We start from the raw sequence: 20,226 nt of genomic DNA, 5'->3' as shown, positions 1-20,226 counted from the left end.
ATGGCTCTCAATTTTTTCTCCACACAAATGTGAGATGAGGAAGAGTACACCCACCATTAAGCAACCTTAAAGTGGTGGGCCAGTTGCACACAATGGCTGTCTCTTGGCCTCACACGTTATGGTAATGGGATGGCTAAAATTTAATGAACGGAAATATGCCATTGCTTTCTTTCATAGTACTACTATGCTATGTGCTTTGCTGTGATGCTTCTTCGGTGCATGAGTGTGCTGTGCCAATTTTCTCTATGTTCCTTGTTAAGTATACGTCATATTCTCTACTACAGTTGTTTCTCTTCTCATCACATTGCCAACCATGTCCATGTGTGACCACAACACGACACACTTTTTTCACTCCCATTTGTTTTATCTCCTCATCATTATTATTGTCCACCTTTCACATGTATTCATATAGTACTCACTCGCCCGCTCTATATTTTCATTATGTCAACGTCTCTCTTTACTAGCCTTTCATTTATGCATGAGAAAGATATGGGTAGTATTGGAAGTAAGTTTATGACTTGTAATAAAAGATTTGGATGCAGTGAATATAAATACTTCTTAGTTTTTGTACTATTAAGGGTATCTTCACATTTTTGAATAAACAAGTAATTCTTTTGAGGTTTGTATTTATCTCTCCCAACAAATGTCATTTCGAAAAAATTGAACCTCGACTTTGAAGATCCTGTTAGGACTTATACCAATAGACTAAGGTTTTGTTAGTTGCTTTTACTTAATTAATTTAAACACCTAAACATTAAATCTAAAATTAATAAAAGATAAATAGATAAGAGAAGAAATAGAGAAAACAAAAGATAGGGTAGAAGATAAGATGAAATAGTGTTTCTCAAAATTGAGTTACCTCCTTGGCTTACAATGAATATTTGAACTAAATGATTATTCTCTTCATTAAAATTTAAGTTAGAAGGTGGACCTATTCTATAGTAGATATGATTTATTAGACTTTCTATCTAATCGATTGAGTTTTATATTTGTGTTTAGACAAGACAACTTATGTTATAATTATGGTAAAACAATGAACTCAAATGAACACATTACTTGCATTTTATAACAATCAATTTTTGGCAAGTCATTAATCCTTGAAGACTTAAGAATATATATCAAGACTAATTATTATAATACTATTAGTCTTTGAATTAATTTCTCGATTTATCCTCAAAGGTATCTATAAGCATACAAGTAAATGAGTAACATATTAGTTGCATGAATAAGCGTGCTAATAATTAAATTTTTACACTCGATAGAATAAAGAATAAATAATCATTTACTTATTGTCTAAGCGTATAATCTTATCCTATAAGTAAAATGGAATACTTGCCATGTTTGGAGATGTCATAGACAACATGAGTCTAGCTAGTTATGAAAAGATAGCTAAAAAGAAGAAGAGAAAATAAGAACTATTTATGGCTTAGTCTCACAGCTTAAGTCTCTAAATTGTATCTCTCAACTATGATGTTGTGAGTTATGTAATCTCCTTTCATGTTGCTCTCAGTTTATAAGTGATGAGAAGTGAGAATTCAATTTTCTATTTTCAAATATAATATTTGTATAATTAAATATTTGGGTTTACATTTGTCAATAATTTATATTAAATTCAATTTAAATTTTCCATTATCTTGACTTTATTTTGTCCTTTAGAAACTGAATCACTATCATCAAATCACATCTTTTATTACATTGGCACTTATTTAAATTCTTTTCATTAAATATACATAAAAGGGCATATAAAACATTTAATTTGAAGTAAGTAATAATAAAATAAAGACTAATTAAAATCATAATTTAGATATAAATTTGTATATAAAATAAAGATTAAATATAATATATTTTTACATACATCAAATGTTTTATTTCTTTTTTACTAAAATGAATACCAATTTAAAACACATACAAAGTTGAACTTTTTTTTATGTACAACCCAATTATTTAAACACTAGAAACTAGTAATTTGTACATTCATATTTGTTGATTTCAAACATAATATCCACATTCTTAATTGAAAAAATATTGTATTTAAACTATCACTTTTATGATACTTTAGTAGGCAAATTGATTTTTATCTTAACATGTTATATAAATTGTTAGATTTTACCTTTAGAGTATTCTTACATGCTAAAACCAGAGGAATTATTGCAAAAAGTTAAGTTTTTGGATAAGAACAACCCAAATTCAATGCATAAGTCATGCCGAGCGAATCTGACAGCATCAGAAGGCCACGTCGAGCGCAGCCCCTGCATTGGACAGAATTGGGGAGAAATTTTGGTGTACTTTCTATTCTTAATTTGCTTAGCAAAAAGCCTGCAACAAGCAAAATTGGGCAATTCCACCTAGTGCATGAGCCGCGCCCATTGCAATTTGGCTAGTTGAAAGGTCGAGACTCAGCCAGACGAAACATTACACCCAACGAATTCCATGCGTTGGGTAAAAAGACAGTATATTCAATTTCTCTTACTCCTTAGGGTAATTTACTCAAATAGAGGTGTAGAAGCAAAGGTGAAAAGTTTAGAAGAACCATTCTATGCTTTTTGAGGAGTTAATTTCTTATCATATGAGGTTAGTTTTTCTCTTTGTATCTTTGTGTTTAATTATCATGATAATATGTAGCTAAATCTTTCCTTTTTTATGATTAGCTGAAATATTTAGTTGATATATACACTTTGATTTGGATTTATACTTATTTGTTATGTTTTGATTGGTATGAGTTAGAATAATCTTTTTGTATGATTTTGTGACTAGGAATGGAGAAATTCTTATTTTAAATTCTGATTATAACTTTTGGTTATTATGATTTTGAGAATATAAAGGCATGAAGAGTAATGTATATAGTTTTAGTATTGTTCTTCTGGAACTTTTGACCGGAAGGAAACCCATTGTTCATACACTGCAACGTGGACAGCAGAGTCTGGTTACTTGGGTCCTAATTTAGGACAATGATCTGTTGTCGCAAATCCTTCTTAAACCAATTATATTATACCACATCAGTTAAAAAAAATTAAATAATCATAACTTTATTAGTTTTGCTTCATTGTGATTGGCTAGGGACATGATTGAGGACAAACAGATCCTCATCCCTAATTTAAGCTATATCTTTTCACCCCTTTCACCCAAACAATAAAAAGAATAAAACATAATCTATTGAGTATACTCAGCAAAGAACATGCCATTGGACTATTTGTTTATTGGTAATTAACAGTTATAGTGACAGGCCTTTTCTTGCTAGATTAATTCCTTTAATTTTTCTATTACAAATTATTTATCAAGATGAGAGTTGTATGATAACTAATTATTAATTATTTCAATTCCATTGTTTTGGAAATGAGAAAAATAAAATAAATTACTGTTTCCATCTCCATGTTGAAGCTGTTGTTTTGGTTTGTGATTTGTTTTTCTGTTAAAATATCAAAGCCTTTTGACTCAGATTCTAACATTTCTGTCCATGCAAGCTGAGGGATAATCCACTCCTAAGCCACCTTGATCATCAGATTCATGGTTTGTTTATTTAAGAAAGATATCCATTGCCCATGACTTAACTTGACACATAATACATTTGCTTAGTAGTCTTGGATGGATTACTTTCTTAACATACCTTTTTTTTTAAAACAAAGGTGACAAAGTACCCCTATATATTAATAATGAGAGTCAATAGAAGGAAAACAACAATTAGAAATTTCTAAACCTATAATTAGGCCGACCTACCCAATTTTTTGCAAAGTTATTAGTGATGAAAGAAGGTATTATATTCCACCAAGTATTTGATCTAGATAAGCAACCATAATTAGCCATTTGGTTCGCGCAAGTGTTACCTTCCCTGGAGATATGAGATATGAAAAAGTTCATAGTGGAGTATAGAGACTTGCATCTAGAGAATCTGTTTTGAAGCTGCCAAGGAAGAGTGGATTTCCCTTTGAATAAATCCACGACCAAAGTGGAGTCACACTCTAACCAAATGTTATACCAACTCCTTTTATGAGCTATTTCCATAGCCAGAATTGCTGAGTGTAATTCTGCAAAGAGAGCATTGTTAATATTCAAGTAGGTTGTAAAACTAACAATAAACAATCCACAATGGTTTCTGAAAATCCCACCACCCCCTGCATGACTAGGGGAGCCATGGACAGAACTATCTGTGTTGACTTTAAGATATCCCTGGACCAGACCTTCCAAATCACCTCTGAGATGTTAGGAGCTTTACTATACTTAAGAGACACATTCAAGAGCCTTAGTATGGAAAATTCCTTCAGAGAAGTGTGAGCCTTAGCAATAGCTTGATGCATCGAAATTTTCCTATCTTCAAATCTTTTCTGGTTTCTGAAATACGAGATGGTGTTAGTGGTGTGAATGATACACGCATGGAACACATGGTTTAGCAGAGGACTCCAGTGGTTCTTAGAGCTAGATAGAACCGAATTGATTGAGGTTAAGTCCAAGGAGATTGAGAAAGAAGTGTTTACCCAGGACCATAAATATTTGGTAAAATGGCAGTATAAGAACAAATGATTAGAAAATTCAGAGCTACTGTTGCAAAGATTGTAAATTGAAAGCAAATTACATCCTATTTTATGCAAATTCTCATATGTATGTATTCTATTATTCAATAGCCTCCATAAAATGGAAGACTTTAATGGAGAAACATAAGAAGATCGGATTTTTTTGCACCAACTAACTTTCTTAACATACCTATTAGAAGGAATCTAAATTAAATCAATTCATTTTTAAAAATATTGTGATAAATAAATAATTAAACACAGTAGTTCACCATTTTATTTAGGGCGAGCCTATTGATATTAGGGAAGCGTGAAATCAATTTTAAAGAGCTTTTTGTACTTTAAAAAGTATTTTAGATTTCCAAATAATTTAATTGAGAAAATAGTTTGTGTGTTACTTGTTTTTTATACTATTGTAATATCTATTATTCATGTATTATCAAGTAAAAACAATACAATTATGTGAATAAATGATAATATTGTAGGATATAGATCACTTGTCATCAACAATATTTTATTCTTTGTCATGGAATAATCATATATTGACATATGAATTAAAAAGAATTTCTAAATAAAAGAACATTCTAATTAATTCAATATAGGGAATAAGATATCATTCATAACATGTGATCTGCGTCTCATATTATGAATGGTGGTACACATTGTAAAAAGGAATATGTAAATTTTTTAACCACATAAATATTAAACTCTTGAATTATAAAAGAGTTTAATATGTATATTATAGTTTTTTTATATTACTAATGATTTGTTTAGATTATTTTTTATTTAAGATTTAATAAAATACTGGCAACCCATTAAAAAATTATACGGGGTAACTTACAATGCACGGTGCACTTTATCATATAATAAAATGCAAAGTTGATATGATCAACAATTAATTACCATTCACTCCAGATCTTACCTACGATTCATTTTTGTGTAAATCCCATTAGTGACTCAACCATCTTAATTAATGGTATTTGTTGCAAACCATTAAGTTCACCACAAATAATCCTACGGTTTTGCAAGAACAAAGGTCGACTTGTGATATAACATTTACTTAAGAATGGTCAATGTAAGTTCATCATTTATACCACAAAATCTTAACCTCTGAAAACATCATCCATGCTTATTTTAGCAATCCACTGTTATTCAAGAAATAGAACTATCCTAATTAATCCACTCCGAAAATTTCGAACACTCATCCATGCATGATCTATTCTAATATTGAACAAAGTTAAAGGCTATATAAATCACATTTCTTATGTTGTTTCTTCAGCAAACCATTAACAAAATCATCATCCCCCCAAAAGAAACCAAAGGGGAGGGAATTTATATCTCTTCTTACTGCTAAAGATTCCGAAAAAGTTTTAAAAATTGTAGGAAAAAAAGAAGACTAAAAGCAAAAATGTTGAAAGGGAAAGTTCTTATATCTGGTGTTTCCATCATCCTAGTGGTGGGTGTTGTAATTGGAGTTGTAGTTGTTGTGAAGAATAACAATGGCCCTACTGAAAATCCTGAAGTTCAAGCTCATCAAAAACAGGTGAAGGCAATTTGCCAGGATACTGAAGACCCTAAACTCTGCTTTGACACTCTCAACAAAGTGAAACCTGCAAATGGCACTGATCCAAAGGCTTATATAGCAGCCTCGGTGCAATCGATCGCTGAGAGTGTTATAAAGTCTTTTAACATGAGTGATAGGCTCTTTGTGGAGCATGGTAAAGATGACAAAAAAGGGTTAAAAATGGCTCTTGAAGATTGCAAGGATTTAATGGAATTCGCCATGGATAGCATAGAGGCTTCAATTAACATGGTGCAAAACAATAACATCCAAGCAGTGCATGATCAAACACCAGACTTCAGGAATTGGTTGAGTGCTGTTATTTCATATCAAGAGTCATGCATGGATGGGTTTGATACTGGGAAAGATGGAGAAGAAAAAGTTAAGGAACAAATGCACTCAGAAAGTTTGGACATAATGGGAAGGCTAACTGGGATAGCCCTTGATATTGTTAGTGACATGGCCAAGATTCTTCAGGAATTTGATTTGAAGTTGGATTTAAAACCCGCTTCCCGACGCCTTTTGGCTGAGGATATTGATGATGAAGGATTTCCAACTTGGTTTTCAGCCACAGATCGCCATCTCTTAGCTAAGGGGAAAAAGGGACAAGGGCCCAAGCCAAATGTTGTGGTAGCACAAGATGGGAGTGGTCAATTTAAGACCATTAAGGAGGCTATTGAGTCTTACCCTAAGGACTTGAAGGGTAGATATATTATTTATGTTAAGGCTGGTGTGTATGATGAGTACATCCTTATTCCTAAGAAATCAGCAAATATTCTCATGTATGGTGATGGCCCTGCAAAGACCATTGTCACTGGTCGCAAATGCTTTAGAGATGGTATCAAGACAATGAACACTGCCACCTTTGGTAAGTACTTATTGGTGTTAAGTTGTTGTATCTTTTGCTTCTTCAATTTTGAAAGAAAAATCATACTTATCTCCTTTTATATCCGGAAAGGTTCAAGAATCATTATTCATTAAACGAACATCATTTTATATCTATGCAATATATATTATATGATTATAATGGCCTAACTTGTTGCATAAGCCTAATGTAAATGATGTGCCTATATCTAAAACACATGTAAGCATTATTGATAAATTAGTTTACACTATGCACTTAAGACTCCAGCTTTTATGTTCATTGATTAATTTTTGCATCCATGCAGCCAACACTGCACCAGGATTCATTGCTAAATCAATGGCTTTCGAGAACACAGCTGGTGCTGATGGTCACCAAGCAGTGGCACTCAGAAACCAAGGAGACATGTCAGCGTTCTTCGATTGTGCCATGCACGGTTACCAGGACACACTATACGTCCAAACAAATCGCCAATTCTACCGCAACTGCGAAATCTCAGGCACCATAGACTTCATCTTTGGTTCCTCAGCCACCTTGATCCAAAGCTCCAGAATCATAGTTCGCAAGCCTGGGCCTAATCAGTTCAATACTGTGACTGCAGATGGAACAAAACAAAGAAACATGGCAACAGGAATTGTTATCCAAAACTGCGAGATAGTCCCAGAACAAGAACTCTTCCCTGTAAGATTTGATTTCAAATCTTACTTAGGAAGACCATGGAAAGATTATGCAAGAACTGTTATTATGGAATCAAACATAGGTGACTTTCTTAATCCAGAAGGGTGGACCCCATGGAGTGGAACCATATTCCTTGACACATTGTATTATGCTGAGTATGCAAACACTGGACCTGGTTCAAATCTTTCAGGAAGGGTCAAATGGAAGGGTTACCATCCAAATATTCCTAAGGATGAAGCTGCTAGATTCACTGCTGGACAGTTCCTTAGAGCTGGAGAATCTGGAAGAGCTGAAGATTGGTTAGATGCTACTGGCATTCCTTATGCTGTTGGCTTCACCAAGTAAATAATTTACCTAGCTTGAATTAAAGCCACTACATGTAGTAGATTATAGATTAATATGAGGGTGATAACATATACACCACATGTAAATCTTCCCATGCAGTTGGGAATTTCTTTCTATAGCTATCGTTGTATAATTTGTGTACACAAATCTGCATAGTTAGTTGCAGAGATATTAAACTAGCTTTTAAGTACAGATATGGTTCTTCTTCTTTGAAGTTTTCACTTCGAAGCTCAGTGGAACCTCATCTTGTACAATCGGTTTGTAGTCATGAAGAAATTGTACAGCTAATAATTATTTGAATTTTCACATGAATTTTTTATTTATAAATTCGACTTGATTTAGAGGTGAGTGTCTGAAGAGGAAACAACCTCATAGAGTGATATTTTTTTGTTTAATATGACTTGATTTATGCCAAGTTGTATTTTTCTTCTTCATTTGAGCATAAACACATAATTACCAAAAGAAAACAGAAGAAGCTAATAAGATGCAATGTTAAAAATAAAAAAAAACACAAATTTTCACAAAATCTTTATCGTAACTAAGGTTCATTTAGGATTTTAATTTACCCATGTGCGATCAACTCTGTGATGAAAATGAGGTGATATTACAATTGAAATATTACGTATAGAATAATTTTGTACATTAAACAGATGATATCGATCTTCGTTCTTGACAACAGAAAAAAGAGCCTCACAAATTTTCCAAGAAAATATTTAAATCATTTATTGATTTTAACCTCTGATTTAACTTTTAAAACAACCTAAAAAGACTAAAAGACATAGAAGTACATAATCGACAATGATTTAGAGCTTTAATGGACGCCAAGTATCTCTACCCAAATCCTCTGTTAGGGTTTGTGTTGGCTTTTTTCTCCAAAATTAGGTTTTGGCAATCTCCTTCAATTCCCTGAAGGGTTTTGTCTTCTTTCCTATGAGAGTCCCCTCTTTCATTTTCTCTCTCTTTTATCTGCTGGTCACTCCCTTAGAACGTTACTCTTCCTCCAATCGTGACGTGCTAATAGGTTGGATTTCATGACATTAGGGTTCCCATGCACATTAAACCCTAACGTTTTTTCTGTGCGTCGTCGTTTTTGGAATGGAGTTGAAAAACTTGTTCACGAACCTGTTTTGTTTTCGGTTTGCTAGCAACAATGACTTGGGTATTGACATTATTGGCCAGTTAATTCGGACTAGGGTTTCGACCAATCTTCACAAACCCCTACTACTCCGTCGAACTGTGCTTGAGAACAAAGGAAATAGTATCAATATTTTTTTCACATATGAGAGACGATAGACTTTTTGCTTCGCTAGTGGGAAGATAGGACACCAGGTAAAAGACTGTGAATATCCAAAATGCGGTCAACTAGTGGTTTTGGTGGGCTTTATGCAGAACAAAATTGCTGAGTCAGTATGCACTGAAGAGGGGAAGGGTTCTAAAGAACCAAAATACAATGATATTAAAAGCAAATTAAAATAGAACTTCCCTCTCTAAAATGGAAGATGATCCTTGTTCTAAATTGCTAGAGTTCAGTTTGTTGATATGGGAGTCTAGGGTAGTAACACAAGTGACAAGAGAACAGTACTAGTGGCAGAAGTATGGAAGAATTATGGGTCTGGGTGAATGAAGAGCTTAATTAATGATGTTGCAATTGGTGCGCAATCAAGTTCAATTCCTGGTTCGCGATAAGTAGGAAGCATGCAACATCAAACATGGTCCATGAGGATAATAACTTGGAACTTTCCAGTTTGGAGGAACTCCTGCTCTCACAAAGAAAGTCTTAGCTAAAATTGTTAGCTTGCAACATAAATTTCTTTGGGGGAATAAGAGAGGTGGTAAAAGTGTTGCTTGGGTGGCTTGGGCTGATGTTTGCAAATCAAAGGAGCTTGGTAGTCTCGGTGTTAGAGATCTTTCTCGATTCAACGACGCGCTTTTGGGGAAATGGAGATGGCATAGACTACAGCAAAGTGAGGCTTTTTGGATCAAGGTAATTAATTCAAAATATAGTACTCACTATAGTGTATATAGCAATATTTCTGCCTCGAGATGGTGTAAGGATTTGGGGAAATTGGGATCATCGACTGGAGAAGGAGGCAGGTGGTTTGTTGATAATGTCTGGAAGGAAATTGGGAATGGTCTTCAGACTCTCTTCTGACATGATGTTTGGGTAGGCACTCAGAGTCTTAAGGTAGTTTATCCTAGATTATTCAATCTTGCTCAAAACCAGAATGCTTGGGTGGGAGACAACGACCATTGGGATGAGGATGTGTGGGTCTGAGATTTTATTTGGAGGAGAAGCTTATTTGGTAGAGAGGAGACTCTTGCTACGAATTTGTATGTTTTGATTCATAACCATTCTTGTAAAAGGAATACTTTGGATACTTGGAAATGGGGGTTAGATGGCTCTGATGATTATGTGGTTAAATCTGACTACTTGACTCAGCTAAATCAACAACAATCTCCTTTAGGTAACGTTTAAAAAGTGTTGGATTAACTGTGTCCCTTCAAATATTTGTTGCTTTGTTTGGAAGGTGCTGAGAAGAAGGCTTCCAACGAAGGATGAGCTATTTAAAAGAAATATTATTCTTAGGATTAGCGATATGACTTGTATGTTATGCAATAATCATGTTGAGTATATTGATCACCTGTTTATATCTTGTGACTTTGTTGCAAGTGTTTGGAAAATGTTCTACTCTTGGCTGCAGATTTCCTTTACATTACCATCTACAATTCTTGGAAGAGGAATAAATGCTAATCTGTGGTGATTGCTTTGGTTTGCGGTGGTTTGGTCTATTTGAATTATGCAAAATGAGACAATTTTTTCCGAGAAGACACCAAACTATGTGCATTTATTTGATTTAATTCAAACTAGATTTTGGATTTGGTTTATCAATGTTACAAACAACACTTCTTCTTTATCTTTTGCAAATTGGAGTAGGAGCCCAAAAGTTTGTATCATTCTAAGTTCTAAGAAGATCATTAATTGATCTTTTTCTTGTATTGGGTAGGAACCCCTTGTGCTCATTTTAATACAATTTTTCTTTATCGAAAAAAAAAACACAGTTTGAATTAGAAAGGCAACTGTTGAAATTTGAATTCTGATACTCACATCCATGAATATTATAATTAAGTCTATTTACTCAATGAGTTAAGAGACATACAAATGATCTATAAAGTTGTTTAGGGAGCAAAAGTGCATCAAGAGTATTATTTTAAAATAAAAAAATAGAAATTTTGAATTGAAAATGAAATATTTAATGTATTTCTAATGCAATATTTATCATATGTGTATATGTGTAAGACTTGAATTATCAATCTTCTTTATTTTATTTTTTAAATTCTCCACCCTAACTATTACTTTATTAGACCCACCTTCTAACTATTTTTTTATGTTTCGTGAGACTTGAAGTCACAACTTCATTCCTTAAACATTCACCATAACTAACTATCTAATGCAAAGTTTTTATTCATTTAACATTACGTCAGAGTTATCATTCAACAATGCTTATTTTAGATGTATAACAACACTATCAGACACTTTCTGTTTGACCGCAATAATATATGGTCATTATTAACAGCGCTTCACAAACATTATTGTATTGACCACAGCGTAACACCCAAAAATCGCTGTCATATATAGTGCATCAATACAACAGCGCATCGTCCACAAAGCATTGTCATATAGGTCTTACATAAATATTGCATTTTATAGGTTTTATTAACAACGCTAATTGTTGCGCTGTTGAAGTTGATATATTTAACAGCGCAATAACATAAAAGCGTTATTGTATTATTCATAAATTTTCTCAAACAATACATTAATACAACAACGTATCTCACGTATATCGATGTTGTATTAATCAATATTGTAAGACCCGAGCCGGACATCAAACCGGGAGAGGTCCTGTATAGGTTATAATTGGGTTAACCGGTTAAACCGTCTGGTTAGACCGCACAACACCATATATATGAGAAAAAAATTGTATGCACGGATAATGTATGAATATTTTATATATTATTACTGTATCATCCACCATTCATATTTAATTGTCATTATCTTCTCAAAGAAAATAATCAAAATGAATTGTGGAAGATATAATTATTGTGTATAAATTCGTACATTCACAATATATATTACACTATATATAAAGATATATATTATAATTAATAATAGCAGGTTAATTAGTAGCCTTATTTTTTCTTGGGCAACACGTGATAGTCCTAGACTAGTAGGCCTTAGGTTTAATAATTTAATGTATGTATAATGTGTAATGTCTAGATTCTATTATCTATTTATCTTTTGTAGAGGTATTTAGTGCGTTTTCTCTCTGTGACCAGAGCTGTTACATCTTCCCATTTATCTCTATCTCAAGTCTCAAAACTCAACAGTCACATATATACAATATACTTAATACATCCATTCCAGAGTTTGCTCTGGCAGCAACACATAGAGACAATAACAAAGCTCACAACACAAAGAAGAAGAAGGCATAGAGAAGTTAACCAAGCTCATGACAAAGAGAAGACGAAGACGCGAAGAAGTTAAAATTTGTAAGTTTGAGTCTTTGAGAGTTAATGGAAGGATTTTCAAATTGCATATTTGATTTCTAGGGGAACGGTTTCTTAACTATCCCATTTCTTAACTTTGCAAACCACCCGGGTTATTCCGATTTTAAACGATTCATCCCGGTTGAACCGGAATCTCAACGGGCAGAAGCGAGCTAAATACAATGACGACTTTTTGGAGTAACCGAAGCCGTTTGACTATCCGGTCAGTGGTTGGACCAGTCGAACCGTCTAGTTCGGTTTGGTCCCAACAAGACTGATATTAATAATGTACAATAACGCTATTTGTATAAATTAATACATGTATATACATTTGATGTTGATTTGTATAAATTAATACCTGTATATACATTTATTAGCAGAACAAACATTCTCAACAATACAAATATTTATCATTATGAACAACACAGACACATTAATACATGACATAAGTTTGTTTATTGACATTAATACAATACAAACAGTGAATATCATGCCAATTATATTTTGACAGAATGCATAATTACAAATAAAAAATTACACAAATTAAAAAGAAACAATATTATACAAATTACAAACAATCAAAATTAAGCTATAATTATACAAAGACTACTTGCATCTACTTTTTCATTTTCTTTGATTATTTTTGTCTTGTAGGGTCATCCCTGTTTGGAGGAGCATATTGATTTACCCAAAGCCTTTCATCATGATCATCTCTTGTATATAAATCATCATATGTAGTTGGTCCGCTCTCACGCGACTAATATGTCCCCAAAAATGATCATTTTCATCAATACTTTCATATTCTTGGTCATCAATATTATTGACGATTATTTTGTTAGTTAAAAGAACAATGAATCATTTCATATCAATTGGGTCACTAACATAGAATATTTGTCGAGCTTGTGATGCTAGAATAAATGATTCATCTTTATATCCTGACCTATTAAGATCCACATGCATGAACTATAACTCATCAACTCAGAAGCCATTGTTGTTATCAACACATATACAATAAAAAATCGGCATCTGAAACATTGTGTAATCCAATTCCCATATTCGTTCAATCACTCTAAAGTATGACATGTTCGCATATATTGAGTGTTTCTATCTTTTGCACTTGACATGTGTAAAGTTCGAGCAACAAGAGTCACACCATTATTTTACATTTTAATTTGATCATCTTGTTTTTTCGTATAAAATATGAACCCATTAATTAGGTAACTTGTGTAGGATAAGACATGAATGCTTGGACCATTGGCTAACCATTTCAATCTTCCGGAAATTGAATGTGATTTTTTAGCCACTTTATGAAACATCGATTATGCTCTTTGGAAATCCAATTTTCATTCTTACTTGGGTAAGACTTCCTTGTCATCTCCTTGTGTGTTTCATAATATGGCTCAATCTCATCGGCATCAATAAAACATATAAGTGTGTTTTCTCCAATTCGATTCTTGTTATAGTCAATATTTCATTCCCAATAATACATCACCAATTTTTTTTGCATGTCGAGGATTTGGAATTCCCATGAAATCACCATTGGTAAGGTATCCGATACAAGAATCAAGAGCTTCTTCAAAAACATATCGTTCAACAATACAATCCTCTGGTCTTGATCAGTCTTCACATAATCTTTTAATGTTTTCATATAACACTCAAAGGGGTACATCCATCTCATATAGGAAGTGCCACATAGTTGTGTCTTTCAAACAAGATGAATGCTTAGATAGACCATTATGTTAAAAAAAGAAGGTGGGAAATACATTTCAAGCTCACACAAAGTCAAAATAATTTGTCTTTGCAATGCAAGTAATTTCTCAAGGTTAATCATTTTGCTACAAATTGCCTTGAAGAAGAAGCATAACCTAGTTATGGTTCCTCGAACTTTTTTGGGTAGAATTGACCATATTCTAATATGCAAGAAATGCTCCATAAGTACACGACAATCATGAGACTTAAGACATTTTAACTTGAGGTTCTGAACGTTGGAATAGTACCCCTCTGGAACTTTAACACCATGAATAAATTTACAAAATTTCATTTTCTCATTCCTCGACAAAGTTACAAAATTCCATGAATAAATACACGTTTTCCATTCATTATCGGCCCCAATTCCTTTCCCATTCCTATACTAACCATGTCCAACCTTGCATTCAAGCGATCTTTGATCTTACAAGGGATATTAAGTAAGGTACCAATGAGACTTTCAAACACATTTCTTTCAATATGCATAACATCGAGGAAATGTTACATATAATGAACTCCAATATGGCAATTCAAAGAAGATTGACCTTTTCTTCCACCCACTTGTGACAATTTCTTTTGCAAAAGTTTTACCAAAGTTAGTATTTAAACCCTTTAGCTTTTGAAATAATTGGTCACCTGTCAACAACAAAGGAGCATGACCTTCTTCATTGTTCCTATCAAATGCTTTTCTCTATCATCGATAGTGATGATCTGAAGGCAAAAATCTACATTGGCCAAGGAAGACATTCTTCTTATAGTATTCCAACCTTATCGAATGAGTATTGTCTTCACATACAGGACATGCAAAATGTCATTTTGTAATATATCCAGACATATTACCATATGCAGAGAAATTACTGATTGTGCCGAACAACAAAGCCCTCAAGTTGAAGTTTTCTTCCCTATACGGATCATATATATTTATGCATGTCTCCCACATTTGCTTCAAGTCTTCAATTAATGGAGCCAAATATATGTCTATGTTATTTCCTAATTGTTTAGGACTAGAAATTAACATAGATAACATCACATATTTGCGCTTCATGCATAGAGAATGAGGTAGTTTGTATATCCCCAAGATCATTGGCCATGTATTGTGGGATCAACTTTGAACACTATGTGGGTTAATTTCATCCGTTGACAATGCAAGGCGTAGATTTCTTGATTCGTGACCAATTTCGTGATCAATTTTTCTCCATTGAGGAGAATCTGTAGGATGTCGAAGCTTGTCATCTTTAATCCTTTCTTCATCATGTCATGTCAACTTTTTTGCATCTTTGACATTACTAAACATGCGTTTGAATCTTGCTTTGATGGGAAAATACCATACAAACTTTTTGGGAATTGAGTCTTCCTTCTTATATCGTGATGCATTACATTTAGGACAAAACTTTAATGAAACATACTCATTAAAAAAAATAAGATGCAATCATTTTCACAAGCATGTATCCTAGTGTAGTCCATGCCTATGGAGCATAACATTTGTTTTGCATCATAGGTTCGAGAAGGGAGCACATTATCTTCCGAAAACATTTCCTTCAGAAGTGCAAGCAAGTCAGTGAAACTCTTATCAGCCCATCCATTAATAAATTTCAACTTATACAACCTTGACTCCGCTGCTAATATTGTCAATTTAGTACAACCATCATATAATGGTTTGTCAACATCACTTATCAACCGCTGAAACATCTCAGGACAACCCTGAAGATCCTCTTCGACAACGTTTGCTATTTCCTCGAAACGATCGTCTTCATATGCATTTGTGTAGTTGTCTTTCATACGCATCTCATCATCACAATCCATAACGTCTCTCTTCTCACCATGTCTTGTCCAACATGTGTAACTTTGATCAATATCGTGACACACTAAATGAACTTTTAACTCATTTGGAGTAATTCAGTTTGAGTAACAACATCTTAAGCAAGGACATACAATTCTATTAGGGTTTTCAGCATTCTCAATTGCAAACCTAACAAATGATTTCACTCCTTCTTCATACTCATTCATCAATCGATTGACACTCATCCATGTTCGATCCATTTTCTATTAACAAGAAAATATAATTGAGTCGGAACTCGGAAATGCATAAATCCCTAAAGCTTGGAGTTAAGCTCACCAAGCATTGCAAATGCATTATTATGTAATTAAAAATGGGAGAACCCTAAGTGGTAATGTAAGCTAAATGAGTTAGAACTCGGAAACTCCAACTCAATACAAGCTAAATGAGTGAAATCATTCAATACAAGCTCAATATAATGTAATTAAAAAGGCAAATAACTATAAGAAAAACTCACTTTCAATTCAGTGTTGAATGCGTGAATGATGAGTTTGAGGTTAAACGCGTGAAGGATTTTCGAAATCAGTGTTGAGTGATTTTCGTGTTGAATGAGTGAATGATTTTCGTTGTTAAATGAGTGAATGATGATGAGGTTGAATGATTGCCGAGGTTGATTTTGAGAGTAAATGAGTTTTGCTGCTGAGTAAATGAGTGTTGAGATTGCTGATGAATGTGTGAGAATGCGGGAACATTTTAATTTTTTAGGGTCTGATAGTATCTTCAACAGCATACAATGAAGATGACATTATCAATTATATATAATGAACAACGCATAGTGAAGATGACGATGTCAATGATATCTAATCAACAACACAATGTTAAGGAAACGATATGGAAGAACTCCCCATTCAAATATAAATAGGGTAAGTGTTCCACAACGCAATATTAAGGAAACAACGTGGAAGATATAATAATTTTTTTACTGATTCATTTTTTTAATGAAATTCAATTAGTAATTACATTATGACAATCGATTAATGAAAATTAATTAAATATATAGAACAATTAATAATGGCAATAAATAACATTCAAACAATTAATTGATTAAGCATTGTGTTAAGCGATTAAGTGTAGAGGAAATAGTTTTGTTGATCATATCGACAATGCTTCTTACCGAATGTGTTGTTGTATAACTAAAAGAGAATAAATGAGAGATAAATATTTAACAACACTTTTTTTGTGAATGCCTTGTTGAATTCAACGTAATCAATAACACTTTTTGGTGAATGCACTGTTGAATTCAAGGTAATCAACAATGCATTGTTAAAAAAACATTGTTGTATAGATATACGATAACACATTCATAAAAAACGTTGTTGAAGACCATTATTCTTAATTCTACACATTTAGTCAGTTACGTACACAACAGAAAATAACTTGAATGCATACAGAAACATAACATAACATCACAACAAAATGAATGCATACAGAAACATCAAATGACAACTATATGAACATAACTGAATTTATATATTGAACATTAATTACACTATAATGTTTATATAAACATATATTACATAGACCAAATCATATATATTACATTGAATATTAATTGAATTCCCTAAGCTACAATTTGTGCAATACTAATCTACTATACATTTAGCTATGATTTGTCAACAGAACTAAGTACAAAGTTTGACCATTGTTCTCTAATCTGGTTGATTTGGTCATATGTATATGATTTGTCAACAATCTTGATTTCATTAGTTGGTCATTGCTGAATGATCTCCTTCATGAATTTCAACACGTAATAGCCGCAATCTACTTAATTTGTTTGGCAAGAGGTCTACAATTAAAATGAAGTAAACATATAAGTATAACCTTAGTTGAAATATGAATACATTACACATATAATTGTTTGAGATGATTTGTGTCAATACATTTATATGAGTTCACTTGATTTTGTGATTTGGTAACTTGTTTCTACCAATATTATAGCTTTTATAAACTCTCACCACACTAAACAATAGAAAATATACTTAATTACTAAACAACTAGGAAAGTGAAAGTGTGACTAAAAGTTTAAATGAGTAGTCTACTTACTTAGAAGACAAATCTTTCATAGTGGAGTACTTGTTCAGATCACCATGTGTCAATGAGTCAAAGTAGTATATTTCTTCATTGACCTGATTGATGGAAACCAAAACCCAATGTTGCTTGACAAAATATATGTACATGGTTAGGAAATGTTAAACACAACAAACATACTAAAGAAACAAATATAAAAGACAATTAAAAAATGTTCACCCGATATTAAAAGGTGCAAGAAATAAATCTATATCTTCTTTATTAATGATGAGATTATCTGTAATTCGTTCTCTCTGTTCCAAAATATTATTTTTGTCACTCGACACCAAAGCGGTAAGGTGTGGAGATATGAACATCACATTTTTCTTATTTACCGAAATAAAATTTTCATACAAGTACCTAATATATATAACGCAAATGTTAGTTAATTATAACACACGTCATGCAAAGATGAGAAGATAAGAAGACATAATTTACCTCATATATATACATACAACAGTTGCACTTATACAATCATGTTTATATACATCCTGGACTTTATTGATGTCAACGTATTCATCAATATTATCCTCGAAGACTTCCTTGAGAATTGATATAATTATTATACCATCTCTTAACTTCTTTATATGCTCCAACAACTGGGTATAGCAGTTAGTAGTCTTCTTCTTGGAGCTCTCATCCTCAGTAGAAGGCTTTGAGCTCACATCCCCGAAGATGGCTTAGTCTTTTGGGTGCTATTGGGGGAGGAATGTACATTTTCTTAAAATATTCAATAAAAACATATCAATTATATATATATATATATATATATATATATTCATATATGAAAGTGAAGGTGATATATATATATATATATATATATATATATAATATGAGTGAACATAAGGTAAAAAATCATACCTTAGAAAGAATTACTTGAACAAGGTTTACTGGTCAAGCCACAAAAGTGCCTATAGCCCCTCCAACTGTAGAGATATCCTCATCGAGAGGAATTGGAAGCAACGCATCATCATCGATTGCAACATCAATCGAGACTTTCAAATAATGGCATGAGATACTTGTATTATGCAGCATAGCATCGACCGACTTGTGCACTTTCCTAACACCCATTACTCGGCTAGTTGGGTATATAGGAAAGGTTTGCAAGAACTGATTCCATATATGTAAGTTAAAATATATAATTAGTTAATGACTAAATTAAAATAAGTTAACTAAATTACCTCAGGAATGGGCATCAGAATGAGAATGTTGTAAGGTATAGGTGTGCAACTCTCATTGACGGTTGAAGGAACAGTGCCAACAACACTAGCTAGTCGTTGCCACTCAGCTTCCTTCACCTTCATTAATTGTTCAAATTCATTGAACCGTTGCATGAGATCATCTAGTTGATTTTGAACCTGGCTCATTTGGGCTTGGGTTGCACGCTTTGGGTATGGTACAAATGTTCGTTGGTTAACTCCTAAATCCTACACCTCAGATATAGCCAGGGTAGATAGGCAGTCTTAGTGCCTTATCAAGTATTATGCGACTATCTGGGTTTGCCTCCTTTTCTTTTAGGGCAACCTGACAAATCAAGAAAAAACATAATGTTAAATAATCACATTTTGATAAATAAAGTATGGAAATTAAGTATAGTTAGAAAATGAGCACTTACAACACGTCTTACCGCTTCTTGAACTTCTTCATTGTCGATGACATCATCCTTGTTCTGACAGGCATCCAACCATAGAAGATCGAGTTTTACTCCATATGGAGTTATAGGTGTATCGCTTTTGTTCTCCAACTAAGAAAATATAACAAAAAATAATGTAATTAGATATATATGCATACAAAACATAACCAATAATAGTACTTACAAATTAACAATACTTGCAATTTTTTCATCGATTCCTCTATACCTCGCTCGAGAAGCTCGATATGGATATAAACTAGCAGTGTACCCGTGCACTTGCACGGGTCGCTTCTTTGTTTATGCATAATGCAAATATAATATACATATACTTTATAATATCAATAAATCATGTATTGAAACATTATATTTCTCATTCATATAGGTGGAATATTAACATTGATTTTTGAGTGTATATGTAGAATATTAACAATTATAAATGTGTTTGTATAA

The 20,226-nt window shown here is 32.9% G+C and overlaps 1 protein-coding gene and 1 long non-coding RNA gene across 2 annotated transcripts in view; both read left to right on the top strand.

Moving 5' to 3' along the window:
* Window positions 5,778-8,270, top strand: LOC109346256 (pectinesterase-like). The gene is made up of 2 exons (XM_019585717.1): window positions 5,778-6,931; window positions 7,233-8,270. The coding sequence occupies exons 1-2, from the start codon at window positions 5,911-5,913 to the stop codon at window positions 7,946-7,948; spliced, it is 1,737 nt and encodes a 578-aa protein (XP_019441262.1). The 5' UTR covers window positions 5,778-5,910; the 3' UTR covers window positions 7,949-8,270.
* Window positions 12,825-20,226, top strand: part of LOC109346255 — a 15,000-nt gene continuing 7,598 nt past the window's right edge. Inside the window, exons 1-2 of the long non-coding RNA XR_002107500.1 lie at window positions 12,825-12,837; window positions 18,753-18,758. This is a non-coding gene — a long non-coding RNA (uncharacterized LOC109346255). The remainder of the gene's footprint in view (window positions 12,838-18,752; window positions 18,759-20,226) is intronic.

Source organism: Lupinus angustifolius, chromosome LG04, assembly GCF_001865875.1.
Source record: "Lupinus angustifolius cultivar Tanjil chromosome LG04, LupAngTanjil_v1.0, whole genome shotgun sequence".
Lineage (NCBI taxonomy): Eukaryota > Viridiplantae > Streptophyta > Magnoliopsida > Fabales > Fabaceae > Lupinus > Lupinus angustifolius.
This window is presented reverse-complemented; position numbering and strand designations above follow the sequence as displayed.

Bases quoted from the DNA above. Each gene is read 5' to 3' on its own strand.
- LOC109346256 (XM_019585717.1), top strand. From the start codon at position 5,911: ATGTTGAAAGGGAAAGTTCTTATATCTGGTGTTTCCATCATCCTAGTG. The intron at 6,932-7,232 runs GTAAGTACTTAT...GCATCCATGCAG, and splicing joins AATGAACACTGCCACCTTTG to CCAACACTGCACCAGGATTC.